The sequence below is a fragment of the Serinus canaria genome, chromosome 3, assembly GCF_022539315.1.
Source record: "Serinus canaria isolate serCan28SL12 chromosome 3, serCan2020, whole genome shotgun sequence".
Classification (NCBI taxonomy): Eukaryota; Metazoa; Chordata; class Aves; order Passeriformes; family Fringillidae; genus Serinus; species Serinus canaria.
Genome location: NC_066316.1, coordinates 27,818,563 through 27,830,503, shown reverse-complemented (window position 1 = coordinate 27,830,503; position 11,941 = coordinate 27,818,563). Strand labels below are relative to the sequence as shown.

The 11,941-nt window shown below is 41.4% G+C and overlaps 1 protein-coding gene across 2 annotated transcripts in view; it reads left to right on the top strand.

Moving 5' to 3' along the window:
* Positions 1-256: 256 nt before the first annotated feature.
* The window catches only part of PPP1CB (protein phosphatase 1 catalytic subunit beta), a 29,206-nt gene continuing 17,521 nt past the window's right edge, over positions 257-11,941 (top strand). Inside the window, exons 1-2 of one of the 2 annotated variants that reach the window (XM_050972706.1) lie at positions 534-676; positions 10,188-10,350. Coding sequence is in view for 1 of the 2 variants with exons in the window: in XM_050972705.1 (XP_050828662.1) it covers positions 625-676 (52 nt within the window). In the remaining variant the exon portion in view is untranslated. Of the gene's footprint in view, positions 677-10,187; positions 10,351-11,941 lie in introns of both variants that reach the window. The other variant, XM_050972705.1, reaches the window with a different exon arrangement.

Below are 11,941 nucleotides of genomic sequence, written 5' to 3'. Positions count from 1 at the left end.
CAGCTCCAGCCGCAGAGAAACACGAACCACAGAGTTTTCTCTGACAACTGCCTTCGAAGAGCGCTGTAAAGGGCACAACTCGTCATTCCAGTTGCGACACATTTTTTCAAAATTATTTTTAATAAACTGCGAGATGGCACAGGTGCGGTGCCAGCAGGCGGAGGGCCGACCCTCGGCTGACACGGCGGCTCCCGGGGCTCCTTTTCCGGCCTCTCCTCCGTGCCCGTGCCCGTGCCCGTGTCCGGCCCTGCCACAGCCGCGGCCCGAGGCCCGAGGCCGCCGGCACCGGGCGGGCAGCGGGGCACGGCCGGGCCCGCTCCGCGCCTGCGCCACCGAGCCCGCCGCGCCTGCGCGCTGCCGGGGCGCGGAGCGGCCGCGGCGGGCGAGGCGGCACATGCGCCCTGGCGGCTCCTGAGGAGGGGAGGAGGCGCGGGGAGGAGCGGTGGCCGCGTTCTCCCATTTAGCTGCGAGGGAGCGGGAGAAGCCGGGCGGCCGCTGGGGACCGCCGGAGGGGGGTGGGGGGAGCCACTGTCGCTGCGGCCGCCGCTCCCTGCTCCTCCTCCTCCGCGGAGCGCCCTCCACCCCGCCCTCTCCCCGCCCGGGACCGAGTCTGGTGGCCACAAAATGGCGGACGGGGAGCTGAACGTGGACAGCCTCATCACCCGGCTGCTGGAAGGTGAGCGGGGCGCCGCGGGGAGCCGGAGGGCATGGCCGCCGCCCCCCCGCGGGAAGAGCCGGGGCTGCCGGTGCGGTGCGGGGCGAGCGGGGACAGCGCCTTCCCCTCGCCGCCGGCCCGGGGTGGCGGCCGGGAGCGGGCTCGGCGCGTCCCGCCGGTACCCCGAGCCCCGGCCCTGCAGCCCCGCGGAGGGAGGAGGGGCTGGTGTGCGGGGCGGGGGGGGGGTGCCCGCCCTGTCTGGCTGCTTTCCTATTTAATAGGAAGAAAAAAAAAAAAACCTAAAAAGCGCCTCGTTTTCCGTCTTCCCTTGTTCACCCCGCTGCAGCTGCCTGGCTGAGGGGCGCGCTGGGGGCGCCTCGCTAGCTGAGCTCTTTTCCTCGCTAGCCGAGCGGCCTTTTCTCCCCCGTCCCTCCGGTCGGGTTGTAGTCGCAGTCCTCCGTGTGTAAAATTACGTCTGCGGGCTGCGTTAGGTGTGGGGTTGTGTGTACGTGAGTGTCGGTGGGAGCAGTGGGATTTATGCGCTGACATTCCTCAGCCTGCCTACGGGGCAGTCTCCAGAAGTGGCTCTCATGGGTGGCTGATAAAGGCTGTGGAGGGTTTTCTGTGTATTATATAGTGATTCTGCCGTCTAAAGTAAGCTCACCTATTGCCTGCTTTTGGAGAAGCTGAGGAATTATTGCTAGCATTTTCTTTTTATTTAAGTTATGTCGTGAATGGTTAGTCTTCTTGGGCCTCTTCTATTCGTCTTTCATTCCACATTCAACAAATACCTGGTATGCCGGAGATGAGAGTACTTGCATGGGTATGCGCCGTTCATTTATTTGGTTGCTGTACTCCTTAGATAGTTGGATCGCATTGCAGAAGGCTTATAGAAAGGAATTTATGGAGCATGTATAGTTTGGGAAGTGAAGCAAGTTTTGTTAGGCTGAGTTTTGTTTAGTCGAGTTACTACAAAGCAGGGGGTTTAGGGCTTTAAGGACTTCTTAGCAGCTGCTATCTCATTTTTTACGATGTGAAAATGAAGAACAGCAAAAGCAGTATTTAAAAATACATAACGTCTTTGAACAGTTGTGCTTATGTTTGGGATTTAAGGTATGCAGTGTAGTATAGTATGAAGAAACAAGTATCACTTGAAGTTTCTCTTAGATCGTTAATGCAGATAAAACTCCCTTTTTCTGGATGTTGAAACACAGATTAATAGGTAGGGTTTTAAGACAAACTAAATAATAACCTAGTAAATGTTGGTAATTTAGGGCAGATTTTTTTTGGGGGGGACATTAAGATACATGTATATTTATGGTTCTGAGGTTATTGAGACACTCTAAATAATATATTTGAAAGACACTTGTTCCACAATAGTGTAGTAATTTATATGTAGAGTGCTTTAGGAGGAGGGGATTCTGCAGTGTTTTGGTGTGCAACTTGTTGGATTATTCTGTTCCCTCTTAAGTATTACTCTGCTTATTTTTTTTTTTCTGAAGACTTTTTAGATATGTCTTCCCTACAGTTTACATACACCATAAATACTTGTGTTACAACTTTATTGCCTTTTGGGTTATGGTTCTTACCTTGTGTTTCAGCGGCCTACTCTGTGCTTCTTGTCTTCCATAGTACTTTAACCTTTAGGGATATATGTATGTACAACTTCTGAACCAAGCCTTGCTTGTAATTTTTCTTTTCTGTTTCTAAGTCCATTTTTAACTCTGAGAAGAGATTATAAAGATTTTTAAGGGGAATGGGGCGCTTTCTTTCTGCTTGTCATCTGCTAACGTTAGAGGAGTGCCTTGTACAACATCTTGGATCTGAAACGTAATAGGTAATTCTTACAGGTTTTGTTTGGAAAAAAATGGCAGCAATTAAAGGAATGCATTGTGTGTCAATTATTTTTGCTTTCTTTTTAGCATCTTTTATTTGTTGCACTGCTAGCATATAGCATTTTAACCTGTTGTTCAAACAGCAGTGTTCCACAATGAAGGTTGTTTTTTTCTGTTTGGTTGGTTTTTTGTTCAGTTGGCAGCTCACATTCTGGAGCTCATGCTGTTGCTTAGCTGACCTGTTCTGGTAAAGTGAGTTTGAATCCCTCCCCACGCTGGTTGCGCAGAAAAATTTCTGTTGACTCTTATCTCCAGTTGAATTGTTCAAAGCAAGTTGTTTGGCTCCATTACTCACACTTCAACTTTGACTTAAAAGGATAATTTAACATGGCTTTTGTGGTGTAAGTGTAAGCACAGTGAACTAATAAAAAGACGTTTTAGTTAAATGTTGTCATGCAGTATATATTTAGTCCTTTTGGTTGCTTTAAGTGAAATGTATGGCTTTAAGTTTGAATAACAGTCTACAGTTGTCTCTCAGTGGCTGCTACACGTAATTTTTCAAGGGTAGCAAATACATATCAAAAGCCACAGCAGTAGGAAACTTCAGTGCTGTCACTGTGTTGCTGGGTGGTGACACCTGTTTCTAGGCTGTGATATTAACTGTCAGGAGTTCTTGCTCTTACTTTAATTAGGTTACTCTGTTTTTGTCCTTCTGGGTTATGTGACACATTAATTTGCCTTTTGATTGGAATTACCTACTTAGATTGTCTTACTTTCTTTGTGTTTAATTGTGATTTTGGTTTCTTTTTGAGATATTAATATGAAGTGGCCTATAGCTGGGCTGCTTGGGAGAATTCAAGAACGTCTTCCCAGTCCTCAAGGAGTGTGCCCACATGCTTATCTTGAATGTGTACTTAGTTACTTTGTGGATCTTTTGAGTGCTGAAAGCCAAATCAATTAACTCTTCAAGTGAATTTAGTGAGAGTTTTCAGTAATGAATGTTAATAGTCTTCTATGATATCAGCTTTTAATTTCCATGTCCTTTTGCATATACCATGTTTTCTATTCACTGGTTAAGTGGTGAATTTAGGAATGGTAAGATCTCATTTTGAATTGACTCTTTCTTGCAATGTGTCTAGTTCTTGGCCATTAGTTAGTGATACCTTATAAATAGCTACTGTTTGGAAATGGTAGGAAGGTAAAAACTCAAGTTTGTACATGAAGCCAAGTTTGAACATAGCAGTGTTTTCTTTTATCTCTGTCTTTTTTCTTTTCTTTTGTCTCTGTCTACCAAGTACCATCTGCCAGATTTAAATTACCATTCCTGTTGCTTTACTAGAAGAATGAGGGAGATGAGATGCTGGTGCTCTGACATGTGTGCCTCACTGTCTTGGAGGCACTTCGAGTTTTACTGTCTGTCATGAGAGAATCTGCAAAGATTTGCAGGTCATTCAAATACAGAATTCTCTATCTTTGCTAAAAGACTCTTAGAGTGATATGTGACCTTGAAAGTGAATAAGCCAAATTCATTGAAAGAGTGTTTCCTTCTTGTGCTGCTATGCAGAATCACAGATCAGGCTTAACTATGTTACAGTACATGAAGATGGTGGTCTTATTTTTGCTTCAGTGTGTGTACTTATTACATGTTGTTATTTTTTTCTTTCCTACTATCCCAGCTATGCCATCTGGTGGATAGATTTTTTCCTCAGTCCCTTCTAGCTGTGGACAGCACAGGAATATGCACACATGATACTGCCATGAGCACATCAGATGTGGAATACAGAATAATACCAGTAATACCATGGTTTGGGTTGGAAGGAGCTTGTAAAGGTCACTTGGTACAGCCCCTCTCCAGTGGAGAGACAGCTTTACCTAGATCAGGATGCTCAGAGCCCTGACCAGTATGATCTTGAATGTTTCCAGGAATGAAGCATCCACCACCTCTCTGGGCAACCTGTACTGCGTTTCATCACTGTCACTGTAAAATAATTTCATCCAAATATCTAGACTTAACCTACTTTCCTTTTTTTAAATTTTATTTAGTTTAAATCAGTTTTCCTTGTATGATTGCAACAAGCCCCATTAAAAAGTCTGTCCCCATCTTTCTTATAAGCCCTCTTTAAGTACTGGAAGGCTGTGATTCAATGGTCTTCTTGAATCCTACTCTCCAGTGTGAACAGAGAAGTTTTTTTCTTAAAGTAGTTTTTTTTCTCTTGGGCTTTGCAGCTTAAAACGCTACTTGTTTTGCCTCATCTAGGAATACCATGTATCTCTGTCTGGGAAATGCCCTGAAATTTGCAACAATGCTGAGCTAAATTTGGTGCACCAGGTCTACATTTATGCCACATTCTAAGCTAATTTTAATTTAGCTTAGATGTGTGATGTGTGGAGAAGGTTGCCCCTATATCAAAGCAAAGATACTGGAATAGGTGTGACCTTGATTTGTAAAAAGTCCTGTGAATGGTGTTAAGATTGCCATATTTCTGTAGGGCTTCCTGTGTATGTGCTTAATTCATGTGTATCCTTAATTTCTGGGTGTAAAGCATCCCAGCTGGAATGAATCTCTGCTCTTTTAAATTTATAGGTGTCTTAGTAAACACTAGGGAGTTTACCATGTGGAAGAGAGGATGTACTTAGGGAAACCCAGACACGGTAACCTTAGGTACAAGATGGCTTTCTGTAAAGGGACTTCATTTCTATTGCTGAAAGGGACTTCATTTCTATTGCTGTACAAACAAATTTGCCTTGTCTAGGCAAGGCATCTAGCTTTCCTTATTAAAATTAACAATTTGATTTAACCTGTCTGAACTTAATATGGATCTTTTCTAAACAATTTTTTTTTTGGTGAGGCTGAGAGCTACTAGTTCTCCTAGTACCAATGCACTAAAGAAGCTGTGAAATATTTATCCAAGAAGGGACGTGTTGGACTACCATTAGGTGTAGGGAATGGTTATTGCTTCAGTGTTCAGCTAAAAAGGTGATTTTTATGGTTGTCTTAATAAAGCTGATTGCATGGTCTTCTTACCATGTCATGTGTTGTCTTCTAAGAAAGCTCCAAGCTTCATTTTCTTGTGATTTTGGAGGTCTTATAGGTTGTGATGAACATAAAAATTTGAATGTTACTTGACATTTTAAATGAAAGTTGGATTTTAAATTCTTACAAAATAATTGAGATTTTTTCCTTATTAGCTTTAAGTGGTATAGAGCATACTGGTCAAATGTGCTATGGTCAATAACATTTCTTATTTTGTTGCTGTCTTAATTAGTTAACATAGACAGCCAGCCTGATAGTGTGATATTGTGATGTGGTAGTAGTGCTTGCAGTCCTAGGCTCTGTAACTGATGCTGAAAAAGAGAAGCAGTTGTAGAGAAATAAAATAGACCTTAATGATCAGTTGCAAAACAATACAAACAAACAATGGAGATGAATCCTGAATAAACAGGAGTTATTACCTGGCTTGGTGTGAAATCATTGGATAATTTGATACTAGAAAAAGAAACAAGAATAACTGTAAAAGGTCTTGCTTGCAAAGGACTTTTTAAAAAATAGTCTTTAAAAAGAGGAAGAAAATAGGCAGTTTTGGTATGTTTCTAGGAGGGTAGGTATTGTATTAACCAGGGAGGAGGGATAGAAGAATGAAATTTGTTTCTGGGTCTGCACAGCAATGCAGATATCAGCCACTTCATCTTTAGCTTTATAAGTGCATGACGAATGGAATGGTTGGCTTGCAACACTGTGCTGAAGGCCAAGACCCAGCATCAGGCAGTGTGCTGGGGTTCTTTATTCTGCCTGGCTGTTTGGCCACTTGAAGGCTCCATGATTCAGTAACTGTCTCATTTAGATACTCTGCAGCACAGGTTTTACTTGAGTCATTCGGTGTCTTGCTCCCTGCTCAGCTAAATCATAGTATAAAAAGAGAGAAACACTGTTCTTATTTAATATAACTGCAACTATAAACTGTGAAAATTTCTCCTAAATGCTCATTAGTTACCACCAAAGGTAGGAATGTAACTTTTTCAGAAAGGAAGAAGCTGCACTGCTAAGCTCTAGTCTGTGGTGAAGGCAGCATGCTTGCTATATTTGGCTGTTGCTCACTAAGGTCAGATGCAGTACTCAGTGAAGGGGCTGTATAGGGGAATCCACTCTTAACTACAGCCTGAGGTGCCTCTAAAGGTATTGGGTATCTGCTTTGTAATTTGAAACATTGCAAGGAACCTTCTGTTGCGTGATTTGTCTTAGTACATTGACTAGGACATTTTAGTTTCGCAGTACCGTCTTTTTTGGGTTTTGAGGGGGTATTTTGTGTTTGTTTTTTGATATTTTTATACCAAGCTTGATAGAAACCTTTTTGTGTATATATCCCATGTAATTGTATTGGTTAAGTACCAGTGACATTGATGTGCAGAAATTGCACCCAGCTTCTTGTATCGTAACTTCAATAGCTTCTTTCCTTTGTACTTCTCAGAAGTTACTTCATAACTTTTGTAATTTACCTCCACCTTCCTTGAGTTTTAGGAATTTTATTAGCACTGCTTTAAGGGAAAAGAAAGTCATCCTTTGTGAAATAAGCTGAAACTCTTAGTTTCATGAAATTTTTATGCTAGGTTAGCTTTCCAAGTAGACCAGGACAGGAATTACTATCACTGTGTAATACAGCATTGTGAGAGGCTTCTACCTTTGTTTTTGCTGGTTGCTTGAGTTTTAGGTTCAAGTGTTCTTAAGCAAACAGTAAATGCAGAACATGTGATATTGGCCTTCAGTATTGAATTCAGCAGTTCTTGGAACCATGTGTGATACAGAATGACTGAGACATCAGTAAGTTTATGGAACTTCTGTGTAAGGAAGCAGGTGGTCCATGGAAAGCTAAAGGAATGGGTGAAGGTTGCATGTTTTCATGGGCTCACTGGAGCATTCCCTGAAGCAATTTTACATAGTCGTTACTAAGTCGTTTCAAAGCCTCTTCTCCATGAGTATTAATTCTGCTGGATAGCATGTGTTTAAAGAATGTAAATTCAAGTTTGGGTAGAACAGCACCAATTCATCGTTAGGGTTTTTTTCCCATTAAAGGCTTAGGCAGTCTCTTACTCCTCAGTGAACTTGTGCTTAATATTAAATAAGGCTGCTAAAATGAGTTCACAGGAAATCACTGTTCTTCAGCAAAATAATATCAAGATCATCTAGTGAAGGCAGTTTTAGAAAGACTTTAAGGTTACTCGTGTGTAAAAGCATAGTTTTTCAGGGAAAAAAGCTCCCAGGAAGACTGATTGTTCTATTTTTAGTGAGAAATTTGGGTGATGTACCCTAGTTGCTGGGTATGTTGCAGGAGAGCTGTATGTTCAGTGATCCGTTCTTGCTGAATTGAGCAAAGTTCTAATGGGTTCCTTTATATTATTGTTGTCCACCAGTGTAACCCGTGAATGAGAGCTATTCTAAGCTTAGTTCTGTCACAGCAGTTCTGAAAATTTAAAACTTGTGTTGCTGGCTTAACTCTCTGTTTTGCTGCAAGGTAGGGAGTGGCTGCTTCTGGATGGCAGCAGAACAAGTTAAATAACAGAAGATATTCTGAGGGAATAGAAGTTTTGCTTTTAAAATTGAGAGTTGCTTTTAAAATCCATTATAGGATTCTTGACTTAAACTCATGAAAGTATGTAATTTGGATTTAAAAAATACTGAGAGCAGATAACTTCAGAACATATTTCCAAAAATCAGTGTGAGGACTGCTTGTTTTTTTTTTTCCCCAAGTCATAGGTAATGCCTCCTTAAGCGTTAAAATCTGTTCTGCTCCTACTATTGACAGGCTGTTCAACATTTGCCAAATACTCCAAAGTACTTTTAAGTACAAAAAAAATAGTTAAATGTCGGAGTTGTTAATCACCACTGATTAAACATCCCACAGAATGTGGGGGGAGTGTAAGCTCAAGGGAATTGCTTGTGTGCAATTTGTAAAATTGCATGCTTGCAATCTTGGGTTGTAGTTCGGGGTTTTTTTTTAGATCTGCTCTGGCAAAATTGACTTCTAAAGCCATAGTTTCAGATATAAGCTTGGCTGGAGCTAGTGTGGAAAGAAGCAGAACCAGCTCCTTACTCTTTCACTAGCCCTGTCTCAAGTTCACCGAGGATATATTCTTTACCTTGGGAAACTATTTAGATTACATTTTTGATTTGTTGTGTCTTTGTTCTAGGAAGAAAATATCAGTTCACTGCAGTTCACTGTGTAGCCACATAAGTGCATGTGTGCAAAAAAAGCAGAGTGAATGGAAAGGAGAGTGCTTATTAGCAATAATGCTGACCCAATTTTTTATGAGATTAGGGAGAAGTCTCTGGGTTTTGATGTTATGGTAAAACTGTGCGCGCTACATCCAGTAAACTCGACACTGTGATCTTTGAAAGCAACACCAGGTAGATGCTTAGGGTAGCTGTGCATACCATAGCTGACTTAGTCATTGAAGAAACTATTAGTGATGGCACAAAATGAGCAGCTTAGTTGCTTAGAGAGAAGCACACCAGAAGCAGTGTGACAAAACAGGTTAAATACATTTTTTCCATTTCATGAGAGGCTATGGAAAAAAGCGATGTGAGTGGAATTTGGAGCAGCCAAATTCTTGACCCACTTTCCTTTTCCTTGCCAGTATTGCCTTACATAATCTACTACACTCTGGCATAAGTTTAGAGGGATTAAAAAAACCCAAAATTTTTGCTGAAGTTTTTCTTACCTGCTGCTGTGCAGGTCATGTCTTGGATTACTAATTACTGTTACTGAACTTCTTAAGGTTGCTTCCGAATGATTATGTAGATGCAGAGATTATTCTAATATCAATTAGAGTAGCTTTTAGGTAACTGTAGGATCTGTTGTGCTAAAATAAGTCTCAGTGTTCAGTGATATATTTGCTTTTACTCCTTTTTATCCTGTGCCATGTCACTCTGCTTGAAGCTCACTGGAGGAAGGGTTTGTTCTCTCAGAGCACTTTGGGTGTGAGTTTGTGTATTACAGCAGAAGTGCTGTCCCCACTGTCCCTATTGAAAGGCTAATTTATGTAAATCAAAGCTTGTTTACAGCACTTTAGATTTAAGAGAATTAATTCACCTTTAATGTTGATATATTTCTTCCCTGGGTAACTGACAGCTGTTAAAAATGATGGTTTTCCCAATGCTGTTAAAGGCTGTTTGAGCTACAGATTTTGCAATGTGTGAAGCTATGACTGGAGTGGTTAGCTATAGTAACTCGTAAATGAGTCTGAAAAACATCTCTTGTGCTCTCGATCTGATTCTTAGAACCTCCCCTTCAATCTGTTCTGGGGGATTTGGCTTTTGAAAAACTAAATGGAGTGTTGTTTACAATCCATACAAAGCTCAGCTGAGTCAAGGGAACTTGAACAAAATTCTAGTTGTAATGTAAGCTGCTGAAATAAGTGCTTAGTCTTACTTGTGTACTTGTACCACAGCTGTGGCACATCTGTTCCGGATGACTACTTGGCAAACCTTCCAGTGTCTTTGTGAATCCAGTGAAGTGCTGAGCCTTTCAGGGTTCACAGGAGCCTCTCATTTCTCAATATGTAGTACCCTTATTGCTGATCCAGGAACTGTGGGAGAAAACTGCTTTTATCTTAACCAGTGTTGATGATTATTCCTCATGAAACTCCAGGTTTTGTATTACTTCAAATATAACTGAACCTGCATGTTTACTCTGGCACTGCAGACTGGGAGGAAGAGGCCTTTGTAAAGGTACAGTGGCTCAGATCTGCACCTTTCCCAAAGGATGGAAGTGACGGATCATCACGTGCATGCTGTCTCCTCTTCTGAGAGTGATAGACCTGTCAGAGTTGTAGAAGTGTCTTCTAACCTGGAAAATCTGAAGTGAGGTAATAGGTTGCTTAGTTGATTTGTCTGTTAAGGACTTGCAGCATTTAGGGCTCTACTGTTAGAAGTAAAGAAATACCATCAAGGCACTGACTGGCAGTTAATTATGAAGTCAGGGACTGCTTGTTCTCTGTGTCTTGCTTCTGATGAAAAAAATCCAGCACCACTCAAAGCATCAATTCTATAAAGCAAATGCTCCAAGTTTAAATCTATGTGTGACTTTCAAAGGGAGCTAAAGGCTGGTGTTGTAAGAAAAACCAATTGGATCAAAGTTATTTAAAGTATTATGGGCGCCCTGCTTGAATTGTTATCTCAGTGCTTGGTCTGGTACTGCTCCTGGTAATATTAATGTTGTATATAGTGGGCTTTCCTGGGCTTGAATTTCAAAACTAAAGTGGATATAAGTGTGTAATTCTACTTCCTGGTTTTGATCTGTATGAAATGGCATCATTCTGGTACTGCAAGACATCATGAGAATTAAATACAGAAGAGAATGTCATTGCTTATGGTTAAAAGAATGCGCTGTCTGTAGTGGGAAGACATGACTGGAAAGCTGATTGTACTGCATGGTCCTTTGGTGGGACTTTGTTGCAAGCTATGGGTCTAAAATAGAGCAATTGTCTAAATAAAATTATAGCCATTGTAATATGAAAACTCTGCTTGTATATAATGGCAGTTTACTGTGCCTATCAGGAGTCCCAGGTCTCTGAAGGGGATCATTATGAACTATTGGAACACAAGCATTTGAAATGGAGATTATTGGAACATTTTGGTACCTCGCAGAGTGGATAGTCAGGTTCTGTGCAAAGTTGTCAAGCCGGAGTTTGGTTGGTTGGTTGTGGTTTTTTTGCTAATAATGGGGCTGAAGATGTATCTGTAAGAACATCGCTCATTTGTTTGAAATGGGATGAAATGGAAGCCTGTAGGCATATATTGTTTGCAAGTCACAAACTGATTGTTTCTGATGTCTGCCTTGTTTTTGATTGCTTCTGATGTTTGCCTTGGTATTCTTCTAATGTGTAAGTGAACATCTTAATGCATGAGGAATAATAACACAAATGTGTTGCTAAAATGCTGTTTGCTTTCTCGAGTGTAGTTGAAATCTTAATTAGCAAGAGGAATGTGACTTACCATGTCATAAATATCACCTGGTAGTGATTCACTGAGCATCACTGAAGGAGGTCCTGTATGACACAGCCTTTTTCTTGTGAGGTTCTAATGAGCTAAGTATTTACAATATATCCTCAACTTCAGGTATACTATTCCTCCTGCTCTTTTGGCACTCAAGCTAGCTGTCCCAGGATCTAATTTTGCATTTCTTCCCTGCTTTTGAAAACTGCTCTTTAGTTCTGCCTTTTCCTGTGTTCCTGTGACTGCTTCCTAACCTCTGTTTAGCAAGTCTTTGGTGTTTATTAAAAATAAATATTTATAGCACAGTGTTGGCGTGGTCAAATATGCAGTTACACTGAGACAAGTAAGCAGTGATGAGCAGAGCATTTTGAGTTTAACACTCTGGACCATAGCACTAGGTGACCTAGGACAAACTGTTTTCCCTCATATCCTTTCTTCCCTACTGAACTATGTAGATAATGC